General features: G+C 36.8%; 1 protein-coding gene across 4 annotated transcripts in view; it reads right to left on the bottom strand.

Moving 5' to 3' along the window:
* Positions 1-25,000, bottom strand: part of LOC143034839 (calmodulin) — a 116,051-nt gene that overhangs the window by 15,276 nt on the left and 75,775 nt on the right. For all 4 annotated transcript variants that reach the window (XR_012967282.1, XM_076201211.1, XM_076201322.1 and 1 more), the window contains exon 2: positions 9,869-10,043. Coding sequence is in view for 3 of the 4 variants with exons in the window: in XM_076201211.1 (XP_076057326.1) it covers positions 9,869-10,043 (175 nt within the window). In the remaining variant the exon portion in view is untranslated. The remainder of the gene's footprint in view (positions 1-9,868; positions 10,044-25,000) is intronic.

Below are 25,000 nucleotides of genomic sequence, written 5' to 3'. Positions count from 1 at the left end.
TGCGATTTTCTGCGGGAAGGGCATTTGTTAGGATTTCTAGGAATTCTTGGGCTGATGTTAGAGCGTAAACCGTGGGTACGTATGAGGTGAGAATTTCGTTCAGTCTTTTAGCTACTGAATAAGTTGCTGTGGGAATTTGGGAGATGATAGGACGAATGGGGTTGTTGGGCTTGTGTGTTTTCGCGTTTCCGAAAGCATGGCCAGGGGTCCCCGGTTAATTTGTTAAAGTGCGGGCTAGATGATGAGGCACTGATGGTATCTATTACACTGTTGATTTTCTTTTTGATCCGTTCCGTGGGATTACGAGTGATCTTGGTGAACTTCGGGGTGTCAGCCAGAATGTTGTCCATTTTTGTGAGGTATTCTTGTTTGGGGATTATGGCAAAGGCTGCAGTTTTGTCGACTCTTCTGATGGCATGTCCTCGTTTCGCGGAGTTGTTTGGCTGCTTGAATGTGTCTTTTATGTACTAAATGGCTTTGGAAATTGCCTCTGGTTTTGGAGGCTTCTGCAATGAGTGTTGCTTAGAGGTCCGTGGAAACGGTAACTTTTTGTTTTTCCAATTATATATATATATATATATATATATATATATATATATATATATATATATATATATATATATATAATTAGATAAATAAATCATCGAAAACAAAAGCAAGCGTGAAAGTAGACTGGTGACGAAGAAGTCTAAAGTTCGGCGATCAGTTTCGCATCGCTCGGGATAGCGTTGAGGGGTTATCACCGCTGAGTAAAACTTAATTCCGTTACAATATTTTATTTTTCAAATATCCAATCATCAAATATATTATATTTCAGTCTTAATAGCAAAACTGAATGAAGATTGTAAACATATACGAATGTTAGACATATTGTTGAAATGTTCTTAGAGAAGTCTAGATGTCTGTAAGGAGTTATATTCCAGTTATTCAAACGAAGTTGAAGGTTGGATGTGGGAGGGAAAAATCCCCGTGTGACCCGCGTGGTGGTGATGGTGCAAACTATTTTTTGACCTAGTAATAATAATTAATCTGCAGAGAGCTGAAACTATCACAACGATCAACTATGTGCTCTTGTTCCATATGGGTATTATATATATATATACATACACACACACACACACACACACGAGAGAGAGAGAGAGAGAGAGAGAGAGAGAGAGAGAGAGGAGAGAGAGAGAGAGAGAGAGAGAGAGAGAGAGAGAGAGAGAGAGAGGGGGGGGGCAGATAGTGCATTAGTCAATCTGTGCTTGGTGGCGATCCAAGAAGTTTGAAAACATTAAGCTTTGCGAAATACGATTTCACAACCACTGGTTACACGCCTAAAAAACAAAATTAAAAATATACAAAATGTGTGTGTGTGTGTGTGTGTGTGTGTGTGTGTGTGTGTGTGTGTGTGTGTGTGTGTGTGTGTGTGTGTGTGTGCGCGCGCGCACACACACGGAGGGATGCTCCGTGGCCCAATGAATAACGTCTTGAACTCAACCAGGTGGTCGTGAATTCGAGTCCTGGGACCCGCTACGGGTTTACTGCGTTGCTTCCCGACAGCCCTGGCCAGGCGGGGAGGCGACCCAGCATCGGCCTTAAAAAACACCCAGCGGTTTGCCGCAACTGACAGGCCTTTACCTTATCAGAGGTTTCTCAAGCACACATGTATACAAACAGCAAGATAATTAACTAGGAAATAAATAAAACTAAATTTGGAAGGCATGGATCCAAAGCCACTACGACCGACTGTGTTACATTACCCTGTAGGCGTCGCATCCAAACCCTCCCCCCTCCCCCCCCGCCTCCTCTTAACCTCTACCTCTTCAATACTGTGAATATCTTTAAATAATATTTACCGACACTTTCTCCTTCTCTACCCCTCTCCCACTCATAATCTATCATTGAATGTTTATCCATTAAAACAAACTTTGTGACGTTAGTCAAATATTGATTTCAAATGTTCCATGACTGCAGGATAAAATGTTTGTTGAACAAATGTATGGTAAAGTAATTATGAACGAGGCCCGACGATCTCATTCAACCAGGTATAGTACACAGCTAGACCAAATTTCTCATGAAATAAATGATTAGTCGATTTCCTTTTTCTATTAATCATCAATATCATAATTTCATTAACTCTGCCAGTTCCCTTCCTCTACCCTTCCGTATAGGGCAACTGACACGGTCAAACTGTTTGTCAAACAAGTGTTTGAAGTGACGTTTGACCAAGTGAATGGGATATTTGGTTGTCAAACGTGCTTGACAACCAAATACCCCCATTCACAGTCGAACATCACTTCAAATACTCGTTTGACAAAGTTTGACCTTGTAAATGGCCCTTAATTAAGAGGTGACATCCTTTACCCTTACGTTTGTGTATGTGGAAGGCTACACTAATCATTTCTCATTTGCAAGCCAAACTAATTTGATGAACTGCACCCTACCAATGATTGAATAGCACGTGAACACATCAGTGTCGAGGAACTTGCCCCCCCTACTGTATCCGCAGTGCTCATAACGTGCGCGTAATAAGCACGGGGTCAACATCAACTATGTGCACTCGATGACGGAAGTCACCAGACCAGGGTCTAATGACATAGCCATTGACGGCGGTCTACACGTACAAATACTCAGAGCCTAGGCCACCTATGACCTTCACTCCCGCGTAGCAAGTGCTCAGAGTACAACTCGCTATACTGCGCCAGCGTTACAAACCTACAGCGTCCAACATCGTCACTCAAGAGCTAAAATCTCTAAATATACGCACGTACCCACTACCCAGTATACAAGACTGACCGATGGGAACTGACAGAACCTTATGCATGTAGAACTGTTTGTCACAATTAAGTAAATGCAAATACAGTACATATACTGCGCAGTGCACAAGGCGGAAGCATGGGCGTGCCCGTACATTTACATACGATCAATGGACCATTGTTTATACAGGAAAATATCTACATTAGCATATGCACACTGCGAAAGCACATATCTGCAAATACACACACGTATATTTATACATAATACAAATAAACATACATTCATACATATACACATGTATACACATGCCAAGTATGCACATCTATACATATACATTTCGGCAGTTTGGTTTAACGGTTATTTCGATAGTTTGGTTAAACAACTCTGCCCACGGGTCTCGAAGCTTAGGCCGCGCTGTACATACACACGTATACACACATAATACATATTATATATATTATATATATATATATATATATATATATATAATCATACATATACATATATATACATATATATACATATATATATACTTATATATATACTTATATATATATATACTTATATATGTATACATATACTTATATATATACACTTATATATATACACTTATATATATACTTATATATGTATATATATACTTATGTATATATATACTTATATATATACATACTTATACATATATATATATACTTATATATATATACTTATATACATATATATATATATATATATACTTATACATATATATGTATATATATATACTTATATATATATATATATACTTATATATATACTTAATATATATATATATATATACTTTATATATACTTATATATATATACATATATATACTTATATATGTATACATATATATACTTATATATATACATATATATATATACTTATATATATATACATATACATATATATATATTACATTATATATACTTATATATATGTACTTATATATACTTACATATATATACTTACATATATATATATATACTTATATATATACATATATATATATATATATACATATATATACTTATATATATATATATACATATATATACTTATATATATATACACATATATATATATACATATATATACTTATATATACATATATATACTTATATATATATACATATATATACTTATATATATATACATATATATACTTATATATACATATATATATACTTATATATATACTTATACATATATATACTTATATACATATATATACTTATATATATACATACATATCACACATTACATATAAAGACATACACAACGGCGGGTAGTACGTGTTGATCCTGAGAAACTGATGTCAAGAGAAAACTGTCTCCCTGATCCCATCTTCAAAAAACGGAGATGCAGCAACCCTGAGGGGTCCAAAATCTCTCGACAACTTCGAGTGTGCTTCCTCTACCTTTTCACACAAGCTAACTACCGGCGACTGATCACTTCCTAACACAAACCGGTGACTCGGATTACTTGTGCTGCCTCGTATGCAACAGAGATCAGTCCAACGTTTCTTTCTAGAGAAATCTATGGAGAGTCGCGGAAGGGTGGTTGGTTAAAACTAAGAAACGGTTGTCATTAAACTACAAAATGTGATGCATAACAGGAAAAAGATCTGGAAGTCTTGGGAAGTGAGGATTTGACACACCGCCAAAAAAATCAAGATTACAGGACAAATCTCATAACATAAATGGCATTCAACTTTATGGATAGGGGGGGTGGAGGGGGAGGAGGAGGAGATGAAGAAAGAAGTAAGAAGTGGAAGATAGAAAACCTGATTAGTAAAGAGAACAGAGGTGGTTTAGCAAAGTTTGGCCAATGGAAAAAGACGGGACTCGTAAGTCCACAACTCTTATCCTGCATTTCAATTAGTTAAGCACGCACACAGTGGTTAACGACTCGATGGCGCAGTGGTTAGAGTTCCCAGCCGCCACTACGGCGGTCTGGGTTCGAATCCCGCCCAGGGCTGAAATTTCAGTATCGCTCCGCTGCGAGTTTTTACTCCAAATCTCGTGGACGGGGAGTTGTGTGTGTGTGCGTGTAAGGTCAGCATTACCCATACAGTCATATGAGCTCTGTGCTCTCTTTCGGGAGGGAAATAGCTGTCGATCAAAGTCCAACACGTGATCCAAGACAATGGTGAATGGTGAAACACATACAGCATCCGTATCCCAATGCGAATATTTTTACAATACGAAGTGACAAGAAACACGAATGGGAGTTGTGGGAGTCAGGGCGGACTTACTGGCACGGATGTACGGAGAACAAGCGGGCGAGAGAAGGTAAGAGCCGGGAAGCAGGACGGACCCCCCACCCCCATCCCCGCCCGCCCGTTTCGAGGCCAAAACTTTGGCGAGAGAAAAATGAACAGGAAATGGTCATAACGGGGTAATTTCGTACGAACATCAAGGAACAGTTACCCACATTAAGGCTATCGGTCGGAAGAAGACCGAGGCGGACATACGGAAACAGGAAGAAGTGGGGCAAGAGTAGGAAGATGACAAGGCGAGGGGGGGCAAAGTTTTGGCCGAAGACATTCTGCCAAAGTCCATCGCACCTGTACTATTCCTCTTGTTACTGCCAATGCTGCAGTTAAAACTAGTGGACAAGGTGCTGCTGTCCTGCCCATACTACTACTATTACTACTACTACTACTACTACCATGGCTGCTGATGCTGATGCTGCTCCTCCTCCACCACTGGCAAGCGTTTGGCATACGAGAAATCCGTATAAATAGTCGGCCACGTGGCTGCGGTTGCCAGAAGAATTGGGCGGCGGACGTGCCCGTTCACCGTCTCGTGACTACATACGGGTTGGGTTGGTGAGGAAGCTGGTCAAGTTGCCTGCCAGCCGGGCAGAGCAGAGAAGAGCAGAGCACAGCAGAGCAGAGCACAGCGCAGAACGGAAACGGCACCACAACCCCCCAATCGCGAAGAACTTGCACCAAGCAACTGTCACCTACACGTTGTAGCACATCCTCACGTAGCTTGCAACGTCACTGCACGTGGTGGGTCAGGCATGTGGAAACACACCCCCTGCGTCGTTGGCAACATCAAAACACGTGATGCGCACACACGTTGGAATCATTGTCGCCCCCCCCCTTCTCCCCCCCCCAACACACACCCACGTCCAAAGAACACAACACTGGCAATTTTTTAAGACACTATCGATCTACCTATCGACAGCACTGGCAATTCGCCTCACCGATGTAGTACTGGTTTACCATTCCACAGATACAAATGTCTTCAAACTCCTCACTCTGGACCCTCCAAACGCGCACATACACACATGCACTAATATACACACAAACCTTTATATCTGCAAAAATAGCACAGCGCTTAATTCACTACTAACACACTGTCCACCAATCAAATAATACATATAACAAAACGAGCGAGAGAACGAGAGTGGGTCAGGGGGGAGACACGACTCCACGTCCGGTTCAACCACCCTGACAGACGTCCGTCTGAGGGTCTTCCCCCAAACTTCGCACAACTAAGCAGCAAGGCGATCACTTTCGGCGCTCTTTTTATATTCCCACTTATTACACGCTCCTTGACGTTTCAGTCCCCGTCCACTTCCTCACCGCCATCCTCCTTGACACCCACCTCTCTCTCCCACATCTGAAAGTGGGAGGGCGCGGGGGAGGGAGGCGCCAAACGGTGGCACCACAAGCCCTCTTCGTTCCTCCCTCTCTCTCCCTCGCGGAAAGGTTTAAGGTTCTTGCAGCCACTTTCTGCCTAACGTACCCACCACCACCACCACCACCACCCACGGCTCGATGCTCGCAATGCCAACCTCCCCCTCCCCCTCCCATCCCCACCCTGCCCTCTCCTCTTCCTCCCTTCACCCGAAATTCACCAATACCTCCTGCGGTGCGCCCCCCCCCCACCCTTGCAACACAAAAACGACTATCCTTTATTGACGAGGAACCCTCTATAACCATCCCGCATGAAACCGTCTCCATGCTACACGTACATTCCGTACCTGTTCACGGATGATTCAGCCTTAGATCAGTCGGTGCAGAGGGCGCTAGCGTAACCTATCTCTATTCTTCCTTGTCTGCCTCCCATGCCTACTCCCGCATCCGCCGTTGGGCTCCACGACCTTATCGATTTGCTTCGCTCTGCTGCAACCGTGGGAGGGTGACATGCGCGTGCGTGTGCGCGTGCCCCCACTGCCCAGTTCTTCGTCTTTTGAGCAAACTATCCCATTGTCCAAGGCGCCTTTCCCTCACCTGCATCAAAGGTGCCCTATGAGCTGGCACACAACCCCTGGATAGGGGCCAGTATCTCGGGTGAAGAGATACGAGTTCCTCATAAAGGAGACTACATATTATGCAGCCATGTCATTTCACCACCTCTCTCTCTCTCTCTCTCTCTCTCTCTCTCTTAGCTGTATAAAGTAGCCTGGCTCATGAACATGACTCAAGTGACCCAAATAGCAACGAAGGGATTACAATAGGCGTTCCCACATCTCGATACCCTTCGACTAGGTCACGACAGCTTCACAGGCAAGAACCACTGTGTACGTAGGCCCACGCGGAGTACTAATTCGGGGAATGTCCCATAGCTCGTGCAGCAATTAATCGTTTCCCAGCCTGCAGCAGAGGTGGGGAGTGTAAGGAAACGTCGTGAAAACCAAAGGACGGGAAATCAACGAGATGTGAGAGTCGGTAAGGGAGGTGGAATATGAGATCTCACGAAAAAAAAAGGGGGTGAGGGGAGGTGAAGAGTACGTCATCCCACTTTGTACGGACCCGGCCGTCCGTCCTCAGGCAGACAGCCGCCCCTCACGTGCCTCAACATTTAAACAGAGGCTGAAAGTGAAAGGGGAAGACAATACTCTGTGGTGACGAGACGTCCTGGCAGCTCCTAGGCTATGCGACTACGTTTTCAGATCCTTCGATAAGGCGACTCTTCAAACTCGATAACATTGTCAGATATTGGGGCAATGAAACGTTAGTGTATAGTGGCAGGTATTACTGGAATTGAATATCTAAAAATTCTGGGTGATCAACTTTAATAGGTATGCATAACTCTTTGGCAGAAAGAGAAAGAGAAAGAGAGGAGGAGGAGGAGGAGGAGGAGGAGGAGGAGGAGGAGAGAGAGAGACTCCTAAAGTCCGTATTCAGTGCCCATGTCTTACAATTGTATTTGAATGTTAGTCCTTATGTATAAATATCGACAAAGCCGTACAGAGATGAGCGAATCAACAAGGCTATGGGCAATTCAAAACCCATGTATACTTCCTGACACGACCTACCAAGTCTGCAATACACTACACTACCAACTTACGTGGAGCTTTCCAAGACTTCAAAACGTCCTCACCACATACATGGACAGATCGAAATGCATCATTCAATACCACCCCCCCCTCCCCTTAATACCTGGACCTTTGTTTTGGTTTAGAAAATCGAATCTGAACGGCCTTGCCTCCCTGTGCAGTGACTCGCGGGCTGCAACCAAGGCTTTCAACGGCTCCGAAAGAGAAACATCATCATCGCTAAAGACAAGGTCAGCTGCCTTAATGTTGCCACTGGATGCTCCGCAACGACTTTGATCAACAACCCTGACGGTTGTGAAAAGTGTCGGGGCAAGGACGCATCCATGACACACTCCTGAATTAAAAAAGGAACTGGACACGTCTCCTCAACGCTTCATGGCTATGTCCCAGTTGAGCGACACGTCAAGTCGACAATTCTTGCAGGAATTCCAAAGATCCCGGAGCCCTCATTATGCACCGAATCTTCTTGAGATCAGCATGTAACCCCCAAGTGAATGGCTTAGAGGTATCTCACAGTTCTTTAGAGGTCTAAAGGGTCCCAAGTACTTCGAGCCGATTAGACACTGCTAAAGTATAACTACTAAACATGCAATATCCCCGCGTTTTAAGACTCTAGATTCTAATAGACCTGGCATGTAGACTGAAATTGTCACCCCAGTCTACAAACGGTACCAACTCTGCAATGTGGTAAACCCTGGCGCTCTTTAGGCTCCTCCAACAAGTATCAACAAGGACGCGATCATCATCCTTTGCTCCTCCTCCGAAAATTACTGTGGCGCTCTCGCCTCTGGAATCAGGAACCAGCCATCCTCGACCTTCTGGATTTTGCAAAATTCAAAAGGAAAGATATCGAGTTCCATGTTTCAGGGCAATGGGAACCAACATATGCTTCAAGCCCAGCTCTGTCTGCGCCAGTGAAGTCGCTAAAACAATTGCGTCCCCCTAGTAGGCGCGCGCTGGTCAACTATAAAGAGTCGAACTGGGCGTGGGTCCATTAACCGACGTGTTTGTCGTGCGTGGCGCCCCTGGACGAACGGGAGACAGAGTCCTGGAACCCGAGCGATGAGATATGGATGCGTTGAAACGGGGTTGCAACACCTCTTTGGTCTCCGATTCAGGCTATGATAAGTGGCTCCTTTTGGTTCGGGGAGGCAAATAGGCTAAGCTGCCCTATTCAAAGCCTATGATGAATCAGATACTTCCCGAGCCAAGCAGTTACCGCCTGGGCCGACAAAACACAGTCCTCGACTGTCCCCATCGTTGGGTTCCATGATGAATGGAGGATTGGGACGGTGAATCAATACATTTGTATCCAGACACAGTGCTTCTGGTTGGGAGTAGGTTTAACCTGCCCTTGTCGAGGTGAACATCCGGAGGCTCTCTAAATAAATACCTGGAACATTCTTTCCCTCTCTAAGGACAATCAACTAACCTTCCCCCCCCCCACCTGCCCCTAACAGACACACTTGTATAACGTGGCTATTTTTGTAAGAGTAGAGTAGTAAGAGGAGAATAAAGCCAGTGGCGAGATCAATAGTGATGTATACACCTACCACTGGTCAGGCCACAACAATGGGGCCCACCTCGGGGGAAGGCGAGTTAATAGGCACATCTGACTATAGCTCACCGTTACTGGATTTGCCTCTTTTTTTTTACGAGTGTGTGATGCAGGTGTGGTTAAAGCATACAATGGTTTATTTTTATGTAGTATATGCTTCCACCGGTATATGAACTTAGATTTTCTATGCTAATTTTGATCGTGAGGTAAATAAATGGACAAATTGATAGGGATCGATCGTGTACGTACCGTCAGCGTCGACTTCGTTAATCATGTCCTGAAGTTCAGCTTCTGTGGGGTTCTGGCCGAGAGATCGCATGACGGTGCCCAGTTCCTTGGTGGTGATGGTGCCGTCGCCATCCTTGTCGAAGAGGGAGAAAGCCTCCTTGAATTCGGCAATCTGTTCCTCGGTAAGCTGGTCCGCCTGCGGAAGAAGGAAACAAGAACACGTGAAACTCCGATCTTGTCACATGAGGTATGGGAGGAGGAAAGGGGGAGGGAAAGATGGGGAGGAGGGGGAAGATGGAGAGGAGGGGAGAAGACGAGGGTGAGGAAGACGGGGAGGAAAGGGGGGGGGAGAGAAGAAGGGGGAAAAGAAAAAGAGGGTGGGGAGAGAGTATAAGGAGTGATGAAGGGAAGAGTGGGTTGGAGTAGCGGACAATGGAAAGGATGCAGTCCTGCTAGGTTCAGGTAATTAACCAATGCCTTGATCATGGTGACGTTCCTTATAATACACTTTCCTTCTGGCTATGGACCCTGGGCTCCAGCTTGAAGGCCGTCTCGACTAATCGAGACTCGCTTATGGCCAAAGCAACCTTATCCCTGCACACCGCTAGATGCACATGTTTATAACCAGAACAAGGTCCATCAAATTAGTCACCTTGCTGAAGGGGTTCAGCGGGATCGATTGGAAGCGAGGCATAATGGGGGGATTGAGGCAAAGGATGAAAGGTACACTTAACGTGGGGGCAGGATGGATCAAGGTGGGGGCAACAAGAGAGATAGAAAGGTCAGGGTACTCGCACACAAGTGGGGCGAGATGGGGGCAAGAGGCAATGGATGTGGGCAGTGAAGGTATCCGGGAATGGTCGGGCAACTGGGTTAAATGTAAGACAGGACTCAATAACGAGGATATGGTGGGGCAACAGGTAGTGTATAAACACACATACACTAACGTACAAGGCACACCTTGCACCTTGTTATTAGCTACGTCTACCATTTCTTTATTTTTTCATCATCATTGGTCGTCGTTTCGTCATGCTGATGCGGTGCTTTCACTGTCCAATTACACTCGAACCTATTTCGTGTGAACGCTTTAAAGACCTCTGGTGTCCTTCAACGCTCAAGTTTTGTTTTAAGTTTTCCCTCGTAAGATTTCAGTGCTCCAAAACCATTTATGGACAACAAACCCAAAACCTAGTTCATACTATTGTCCCGCTTGGATGCCCCAGCACCTACGTTCTCATGGAACCAAATTACCAAATACCTAATGCATTGTGCCAGGTAACTCAATATTTTCAACGATCAAAAGGACGACGACGACGACAACAACAACAACAACAACAACAACGACCAACACTAAAGAGCACCTTTGGCAACCAGCTTTCTATCTAACCCTGATTAAGATTCTCTTCACTGTGGCATCGAGGCACTGGTGCCGCGGCACCAGCTGCCCTTGCTGCACTTCCTCCAGCTGCAGAACCGGATCAATACGCCCTCATCTCTTGTTTGCCTGCCTGCCTGCCTGCCTGCCTGCTTGCCTACCCGCCCGCTTACCGTGTTGTCTCGCTGATTCTGTGCATTACATAAGAAAGCGAGAACAACCACCCCATTTACATAAATCAATAATTATTCCAATAATAATAATGATAAAAACTTCCAGAGTAACAAGAGTTTCGCCACCAGCCCCGGCATCAACCTCCCCCAGCCAGCGAGTCCTTGCGCGATATATCAACTGCTGATACAGTACAGTTGCACGTTATGGATCAAGGTGAAGTTACAGTGACAATCTAAGTTTCAAACTTATCCCTACCCCCTTGTACTTTAGTCTTCAAAAGGAGTAAGCAGAGAGAGAGAGAGAGAGAGAGAGAGAGAGAGAGAGAGAGAGAGAGAGAGAGAGAGAGAGAGAGAGAGAGAGAGAGAGAGAGAGAGGAAAGAGAGAGGAAAGAGAGAGGAGAGAGAGAGAGAGAGAGAGAGAGAGAGAGAGAGAGAGAGAGAGAGAGAGAGAGAGAGAGAGAGAGAGAGAGAGAGAGAGAGAGACATAGCATGGAAATGTTGCGGGAGAGCTTATTCCAAGACTGACATTTCTGATCTTTGTTCACGTCGAAAACGGGTGATTCTGTTCACCAGCAAATGCAACCCTGGGGGGCTGAATGGGAGAACTGTCTGGTGTTGCTCCATCCCGCCTTTGCAACACACACGCGCGCGCGCACACACAACGTGTGCGCTGCGTTTTACCAAAGTATCCATTCTATCCGACGCCGGACAATTTCACTCGGACGAGCCTCAACCCCGCAAGGGAAACGGGCAAAATGCTAAGGTCAAACAACACAACAGGATACGGTACAAACGAACATTATTCTTGATAAAATTACTTGTCTTTTTGTTTTGCAATTTTCTTGCACGTTTATATTATTATTATTATTATATACATATATATATATATATATATATATATATATATATATATATATATATATATAGATAGATATATATATATATATATATATATATATATATATATATATATATATATATATATATATATATTTATTATTATCGAACGTGCCTGGTTGGTCGCGATAAGATGCTACCACGGGGGCGCATAACTTGAAGCCATTTTCGTGCCAACCTAATCTCCCTGAATATGAACAAGTGGTCCATGTGTCAGAACCCACATGCGGCACCAGTTTCATCATCAAAGATGACATCAATGTCAAGAACATTACTTTCCAGGGTGACCTTCACAAAACTAATATGTCTTAATACAACTCGTTCTATTCAACGTCATCTCTCTCTCTCTCTCTCTCCGAGACGTGGGGGAAGGCCAGCTCCTGTCAACCTACCTACGCCAATTAGGTTCTTCCTCTAGGTAATAACAAACGAGTGACATTGCGACTGGGGAGAGGGGGAGTGGGGGGGAGAGGGGGAGTGGGGGGAGAGGGGGAGTGGGGGGAGAGGGGGAGTGGTGGGAGAGGGGGAGTGGGGGAGTGGGGGATTACAAGATTACCCCCAACCGTCTCGCAGCTTCGGTGATTAATGCACTCTCAAGATATTTATGTTCCTGTCGTTGATGAACAAACCATAAAAGACTGGCCCAGGACAAGATGGTCTCCCCATCGATCAGACTCCATTTCATACCAGATTCAAGCCCTTAGATGAATAAAATGGCTAGGCGTTGATGTACCATCGTCTTGCCAGCTTTTATTTCATTTCCCAAATTCCCTCTAATACATTGGTGTCCAACTGTTTACTTTCTTTTCATATATGGTTGGTTTCATTAGTTTTCCCTGAAAGGCTGTGTAGTCTCAACAACGAGAAACCTGAGTGATATTACTCTACATATACGCACGTGTGTGTGTGTGTGTGTGTGTGTGTGTGTGTGTGTGTGTGTGTGTGTGTGTGTGTGTGTGTGTGCGTGCGCTTTTACCCAATTGTATCCAGGATATCGCTCGACGAGTCCCATCCTGTTTCTGTGTTCCAAATGGTCAATTAAGACCAATAGACCTTAACTGTCCAATGTAAAATTCACAAATTTATCAAAATATATTCCACGAATCAATAACCCTGTTAAAAAATCTACTTCTAATGTCCTCAAACATTTTGTGGTTTCCCTGTTCCCAAAATTAAGTGGACTTCTTTATAGTGTCCACATCTTTCATGTCTTTCGTCGGCACTTTCCTTTCTCTTACTGAACACCCAAAAGCTTCGAGCATCCCTCCCGCTATTTCCTAACATTCTTCGAATATCCAATCTGTGTCCGCGGAAAGCCCTGGGTGTGGGTTTTCTCACATCCGGTGCCTACAGTGGTCTGCACGCGCATGTGCACGCTGTCAAACACCATAAGCAAAAGAGTGCCTCTGTCCTCCTATCAGATTCATTTATCCATTTATTTTTCTTCAAGAAAGCCTCCCTTCGGGCACAGTTGTGGCCGGCAGGGGCGGGGCGGGGCTGAGGAAGCAGAGTTCAAGAACTCGGTAGAACGACGCTACAGAAACTGCTCAAGGCAATCGTCAAAGAAGCCGCCAATGGTGCCTCCCGAATCCGATCGAAGCCGAGGGTGCCGGCGAGAGCCACACCCTGCCAGTAGCCACCGCGAGGCTGGCTGACTGACTGACACACACATACACACACACACAGACAGACAGACAGAGAGAGAGAGAGAGAGAGAGAGAGAGAGAGAGAGAGAGAGAGAGAGAGAGAGAGATGGGAGGGAGGGAGAGAGGGTGGCGGGGGGGGGAGAGAAGTCTCATTGACTGCTAACGAAGTGAATCGAAAGTCGCCCTGATCTGAAACCACTTATAGAATTTCGCTCCTCTTCCAAGAACACGCCACATCGATCAGTTAGATCGTCACTTGTGCGTTTTGCCACCTTCACGGCGGCGGCGGCGGCGACGACTTTCTCGCCGCACGATTCTACTCGGCTCAGGGAGCGAGCGCCCCAATTGGGAATCGCAACGGACTAACTCAGTTGTTCCAGGTTCCGCTCAGACAAGAGTTCTTTGTCACCAGCTGGAATCTTCTGGAACCTAAGTGCGTCGCCGCATGGAAGGGTTTAGGACTCTTTCTCCGACCGAGACTGGCGATTCAAACGTCACCACCAGGATCAATCACGGACAACATTCTTGGGACCAGCCGAACCTCTCTTCTCTCACACGTTGACGTCCATGTCTTTAAACGACATTCTCTCTCTCTCTCTCTCTCTCTCTCTCTCTCTCTCTCTCTCTCTCTCTCTCTCTCTCTCACACACACACACACACACACACTGCAACTATAAACAGTGAATTCTATATTGATGTGCATCACACATCTTCCACTATCTTGGCCTCCTAACCAGTGTATAAAATTAGTTATCTTTTAGTTGATAATTGACTGGTGTTTGGTCAAAATTCTTTCATGCGTGCGCGTTTTAACACAGCTACGGTAATGTACTTTGTTTCTAGTGTAAGATTAAGGTGTTTTATTCAACTGTGACAACCCCCACTCCATAGAAATGGGCTAAGTGGGGGATGGTTCATAGACAAAAATGGCCAAGTCAATATATAAATAAAATAATACACAATCATACACACAATATGCAAGAGGTCCAGTTCAATCGGCAAAAGCATAACTACATGCAAAAATTTCGTAAATTTTTTTCAAGATAGTGGCTTTGATCATTCTTCAAAATAGTGACAAAAATCAGAATCGACAGTTTAAGAAGCTATTTACATATAGAGATCGGAGTATTATGACTTTCGAACCCGTAACACTACTTACCAGATACTGTTTATGTACAACATTGAGCATAAAGTACAAACACGCACGCGCGCGCACACGCACACACACACACACACCACACACACTCCCGCGCTCGTACACAGTTGTTTACACATACTGGGAGAGTAGACAAAAGTACATCCAAAATCAAACTTTACACAAAATCATGGACGGATACAGAGAAAACAGCCATTCACTCCACAACCGATAACATCCATCCACTCCAGAGCTCTTACAAAACTACAAACAAAACATCCACCCACTTTACTAGCATACTGTACACCCATAACTTCCATTCACTTCACACCCGCATACACACACACTCCCCCTCTGCACACAAATGCACAAACTCCCCACCAAACATACATATACAATCCATCCCGTCCACACACACACACACACACACACACACACACACACACACACACACACCATTCCATACAAATTGGCCACTGGACACACACAATTCCCCACTCTTCACACAAACACACAAACTCTCTACTCCACACATCTATGCAAAAAACTCCACTCCACACATATGCAAAAAACTCCACATCTATGCAAAAAACTCCACATCTATGCAAAAAACTCCACATCTATGCAAAAAAATCCACATCTATGCAAAAAAATCCACACACCTATGCAAAAAAAATCTAGACATACATGCAAAAAACTCCATATATATGCAAACAAATCCACACATCTATGCAAAAAACTCATCTATGCAAAAACTCCACTCTACACCCACACACATATACACTCCACTCTACACCCATATACATATACACTCCACTCTACACCCACATACATATACACTCCACTCTACACCCACATACATATACACTCCACTCTACACCCACATACATATACACTCCACTCTACACCCACATACATACACACTCCACTCTACACCCACATACACACACACTCCACTCTACACCCACATACATATACACTCCACTCTACACCCACATACATATACACTCCACTCTACACCCACATACATATACACTCCACTCTACACCCACATACATATACACTCCACTCTACACCCACATACATACACACTCCACTCTACACCCACATACATACACACTCCACTCTACACCCACATACATACACACTCCACTCTACACCCACATACATACACACTCCACTCTACACCCACATACATACACACTCCACTCTACACACTCCACACCCACATCCATACACACACACCACTCCACACCCACATCAATACACACTCCACTCTACACCCACATACATATACACTCCACTCTACACCCACATACATATACACTCCACTCTACACCCACATACATATACACTCCACTCTACACCCACATACATATACACTCCACTCTACACCCACATACATATACACTCCACTCTACACCCACATACATATACACTCCACTCTACACCCACATACATATACACTCCACTCTACACCCACATACATATACACTCCACTCTACACCCACATACATATACACTCCACTCTACACCTACATACATATACACTCCACTCTACACCCACATATACACTCCACTCTACACCCACATATACACTCCACTCTACACCCACATACATATACACTCCACTCTACACCCACATACATATACACTCCACTTTACACCCACATACATATACACTCCACTCTACACCCACATACATATACACCCCACTCTACACCCACATACATATACACCCCACTCTACACCCACATACATATACATTCCACTCTACACCCACATACATATACACTCCACTCTACACCCACATACATATAAACTCCACTCTACACCCACACACACATACACTCCACTCTACACCCACACACACATACACTCCACTCTACACCCACACATACACGATACAACCACACACACACCACGATACACCCACATACACTCTACGATACACCTATATACATACATACAGTCCACAGTACACCCACATACATGCACACTACACCACACAAGCATACATACTTACACAAACTCCTCTCCAGACAAGAGCATATTCCAAACCACCCACATAACCTCGACACAGACACATATAATACACTCCTTTTCACACACAGTAACACGCATACACTCCATACATATACAATCCACACGCAGTCCACTCTACATAATGTAAAAATATATATATACAATACGCATGCACACTCAAAAAAGAGACAACACTCTAAACACTTATGTACAATCCACACGACACTCGTACACAACTTCGCTCAAAACACGCATATACACATCCACCAAAAAAAAATTCATTCTACACATATTACACTCAACAGATACGCACCTATATACAATCAAATCCACATTTACGCAATATATATACGTTCATACATATATGTATATACATAGATCTATATACATACATATATACACACGTATATAAAGGTCTGCACACACACACATTACATATATACATCAAAATATCGATGTATATATATATATCATATATATATATATACATATATATATATATATATATTATATATATATATATATTGGATATATGTATATATACATTTACGCGCATATACATATATATATATATATATATATATACATATATTTGCATGTCTATGAAACGCGTGTATATACATATGCACATATGTAAATATATGAATTGTAGATTATACATATATATACATATATATATATATATTAATATATATACACCAAACCACACATTACATATATATAAATATATATATATATATACACTCCTACATACATATATATCCATACGTATATACATACAAATATATATACACACAAATATCCTACATTTATATACACATTTAGTTATATACATATATACACATGCACATATACACATATGTATATTATATACATATATACTTATATTTTATATACACAGATTATATATACATATATATGCATACAAATATATACACAAATATATAATATACAATATAGAATTATATACATATAAAATATATACGCATATATCCACGTGTGTATATACATATACAGTATATACACACACTATATACATATATATACACATACACATATATATACATAAATACATACATATATATAAACATGTATGTACACATATATACAAACATATACACATATATATACATATATATACACATATATAGATACATATATACACATATATATACACATACATATAAACATACATATATATAAACATATACATATAAACATATATATATACATATATACACATACATACATATACATATACACAGATATACGTATATATGTATATGTATATATATGTACATATGTCATATAAATGTACATACATATACACGTGTACATAGATATATGTATACATGTGGATATATTTATATACGTGTACATAGATATATTTATATGTACATAAATATTCGTATATGTACATAGATATATGTTTATGTACATAGAATTGCCTTTATATATGCACATACATTTATGTATACATATATGTATATAATATATATGTACAGATATATGCACATATAGATGTATATGTATGTGTATATGCATGTATAGATATATTTGTATATACATGTATATATGTATATATATATATATACATATGTATATAAGCGTGTATGTACATATGTATTTCAATGCATGAACCTATATATATATATATATATATATTTATACATATATATATAGATACATATATATGTATACGTATATAAATGTGTATGTGTGCACATATGTATTTCAATATATGTATATATATGTATATATGCATACATATACATATATATACAAATATATGCACACACATATACATATATATGCACGCATATATATACATATGCACGCATATATATACACATGTACATGTGTATATATATGTATATAAATATATCCATATATATGTATATATTTGTATATGTACATATATATACAAATACATATACGTACGTATATTTATATACACATACATATGCACATATATATATACACATACATATATATACATGTACATATGTATACATATATATACACACACATATATACACATACATATACACATATCTATACACATACATATTAACATATACATATATATACACATACATATAAACATACATCTATACACATACATATATACATATACATACATATATATACACACATACATATACATATACCTACATATACATATACCTATATATACATACATATACATATATACATACATACATATACATATATATAAACATACATATACACATACATACATATACACATACATACATATACACATACATACACATTATATACATATATACACGTACATATATAAACAGTATATACACATACATATACATACACAGTATATACACATGCATATATATATACATATATACACACACACAGTATAACTATATATATATATATATATACATAAATATAAATATATATACACATATAAAATATATACACATACATATATATACATATAAATATATATACAGATATATACACATATATATACATATAAATATATACACATACATATATACATATAAATATACATACACATACATATACAGGTATATACATATACACATACATATATACATATAATTATATATACACATAAATATTGAATCATATACATATACACACATATATGTATATAAATATATATATACATACACATACATATATAGATATATACACATACACATACATATATACATACATATATGCATGTACAAATACATATATAATATATACACATACATATATACATGTACAAATACATTATACATATATATACATACATATATACATGTACAAATACATATATATACATATATACACATATATACATGTACAAATACATATGCATATATATATACACGTATGTACACATGTACAATATATATATACATATATATATTACATATATATATACATATATACACATATACAAACATGTACATATACATATAAATACACATGTACATATACATATAAACACACATGTATATATACATATAAATACACATGTATATATACATAAACACATGTATATATACATATACACATGTATATATACATATACACATGTATATATACACACATTATGTATATATACATATACACTATATATATATACACACATGTATATATATACACATGTATACATATATACACATGTATACATATACACACACATGTATATACATATATACACACGTATATATACATATATACACATGTGTATATACATATACACACACGTGTATATATACATATACGCACATGTATATATACATATACACACATGTATATATACATATACACACATGTATATATACATATATACACACATGTATATATACATATATACACACATGTATATATACATATATAAACACATCTATATATACATATATACACATGTATATACACAAATATACACACATGTATATACACAAATATACACATGTACATACAAATATACACATGTACATACACAAATATACACATGTACATACACAAATATACACATGTACATACACAAATATACACATGTATATATACATATATACACATGTATATATACATATATACACATGTATATATACATATATACACATGTATATATACATATATACACATGTATATATACATATATACACATGTATATATACACATGTATATATACATACATACAAATGTATATATACATACACACGTATATATATATTATATATACATATATACATATATATATACATACATATATATACACATATATACAAATACAAATAATATATATATACATACATATATACACATATATACACATACAAATACATATACATATATATATACAAATACATATACATATATATATACAAATACATATATACACATACAAATACATACACATATATAAACATATATACATATATACACATATACATATATATAAACATACATATATATATGTCTATATATGTGTATATATGTGTATATGTATATATATGTATGTGTATGTGTATATGTGAATGTGTATGTGTAAGTATGTCTATATATGTATATACGTGTGTATATGTATATATATGTATATATATGTATATGTGTATATATGAATGTACATATATGTTTATATGAATGTATATATGTATGTGTACATATGGATATATATATGTATGTGTATATATATGAATGTGTGTATATATGTATGCATATATGTATATGTATGTGTATATACATCTGTATATATGTGTATACGTGTATATACATAGGTGTATATGTGTATATATATGGGTATATACATGTGTTTATATATGTATATATGTATACATATACATATTATATACATATGCATATACACATACACATGTATACATAAATCATATAGATATACATGTATATATATGTATATATTTTTGTGTATATGTATATATATATACATATATGTACATATATATATATATATATATATATATATAATGTATATGTGAATATGTATATGTCTATATATAACATGTATATATAAGTTTATGTATATGTGTATATATGTGTATATGCATTTGTATATAATATATATGTATATGTATATGTATATATATGTATATATAGACATTTATACACACTTGTATACATATATATATATACATGTATATATATGTGAATATGTATACATGTCTATAAATACATATTTATGTATGTGTATATGTATATATATATGTATATATATATATACTTGTATATACAAATATCTATACATGCATATTCAAATACATATACATACATATGTACATATATTTAAATGTATTACACATTTACATATATCTATGTACATATATAGACGTATATGTATGTACATATATAGACGTATATGTACATATATATACGTATATCTATGTACATGTATATATGTGTATAAATGTATATATTGTGTATGTGTATATATATATGTGTATGTATATATGTATAATGTCTATATATATGTGTATATGTATGTATATGTGTATGTAGTATATGTATATATATGTATTTATGTATGTGTATATGTATATTTATATAGATATATATACATATACACATAGATACATATATATATACATATATACTACATATATATATATATACATACATAGATAATATATATATACATATATACTACATACACATATATACATACATATACACATATATACACCACAATATATACATATATACACATATATACATTATATACATGTACATAGATATACGTATATGTACATACATATACGTCTATATATGCACATACGTCTATATATGTACATAGATATATGTAAATATGTGTACATACATTTATATATATGGACATATATATGTATGTATATTTGAATATGCATGTATACATTTATTTGTACACACATGTATACATATATACATGTATATATATATATTATACATATATATACATATATGTATATAAGTGTATATGTACATAAGTATTTCAATGTATATATATACATACATGTATACGTATATAAATGTATGTGTACACATGTATTTCAATATATAAATGTATATACATATATGTATATATGCATAATATATATATATATACATATATATGCACATATAGATACATATACACATATAAATACACATATATGCACATATATACATATATATGCACATATATGTACATATATACATATGCACATATACATATATACATATATAAGCATATATATATTATATATATGCATATACATATATATATGCATACATATATATCCATATGCATATATATATGCATATACATATATATGCATATACATATATATGAATATACATATATATATATATGCATATACAAACATTCATATACATATATACATATTATAAAACATATACATATGTAAATATATACAAATACATATATGTACATATATAAAAATACATATCTGTACATATATATACACATACATGTACATATATATATATACACATATGTACATATATAAACACATACATATGTTCATATATATATTCACATACATATGTATATACATAAACATATAAACACATACATGTACACATATATATTCATATATACATATATATACATACATATACATATATATGCACATACATATACATATATGCACATATATATACATATGTGCACCTATATATACATATATATGAACATATTTAAACATATATATGAACCTATATATATATTCATATATATGCCCCCACATATATATACATATATTTGCACACATATATATACATATATATGCACACATATATACATATATATACACCAATATATACATATATTCACATACATATATATGCACATATACATATATATATATATGCATGTACATTATATATATATATATGCATATACATATATAATCCATATAACATATATATATGCATATACATATATATATGCATATACATATATGCATATACATATACATATATGCATATACATATATGCATATACATATATATGTATATATATATGCATATACAATATATATGCATATACATATATATATGCATATACATATATATGCATATACATATATGCATATACATATATATATGCATATACATATATATATGCATACACATATATATATGCATATATATATATGCATATACATATATATATATGCATATAAATATATGCATATACATATATATGCATATATATGCATAAACATATATATATGCATATACAATATATATAGCATATACATATATATATACATATATATACACATGTACATATATATATATACAAATACATATATGTACATATATATATATACATACATAAGTACATATATACACATACATATATACATATATACATATATACACATACATATACACAGATATGGCATACCATATACATATATATACAGATATACATACATACACATATATAAATAGATATACATACATATACACATATATACATAGATATACATACATATACACATATATACATATATATACAGACATATACACATATACATAGATATACATACATATACACATATACATATACATACATCTAAATATAAACACATACATATACATATACACATACGTATACATATGTATACATACATATACATACATATACATATACTCAAACATATATACTCATACATATATATATACATACATATACATATATATACATACATATACATATACATATATATATACACATACATATACATACATATATATATATTATAGCATACATATATTACACATATATATATATACACATTACATAAATATATACATACATATACATACATATTATATATACACATACATATACATACATATATATATATACATACATATATATACACACACATACATATACACACATATACATACATACATATACACATACATATAAATACACACATATATATATACACGTACATATACATATATATATATACATACATACATATTACATGTATATATACACGTACATATATATATACACACATATATCCATACATACATATATACACACATAAAATATACATAAATACACACATATATATATACACACATATACACATATATACACACATACATATACACATATATACACACACATACATATACATATATACACACACATACATATACATATATACACACACATACATATACATATATACACACACATACATATACATATATACACACACATACATATACATATATACACACACATACATATACATATATACACACATACATACATATATATACACACATACATACATATATATACACACATACATACATATATATACACACATACATACATATATATACACACATACATATATATACACA

The sequence above is a fragment of the Oratosquilla oratoria genome, chromosome 1 (assembly GCF_046742065.1).
Source record: "Oratosquilla oratoria isolate Oo_2021 chromosome 1, ASM4674206v1, whole genome shotgun sequence".
Lineage (NCBI taxonomy): Eukaryota > Metazoa > Arthropoda > Malacostraca > Stomatopoda > Squillidae > Oratosquilla > Oratosquilla oratoria.
The sequence above is the reverse complement of the archived record's forward strand: the minus strand, read 5'-3'. Positions and strand labels throughout refer to the sequence as shown.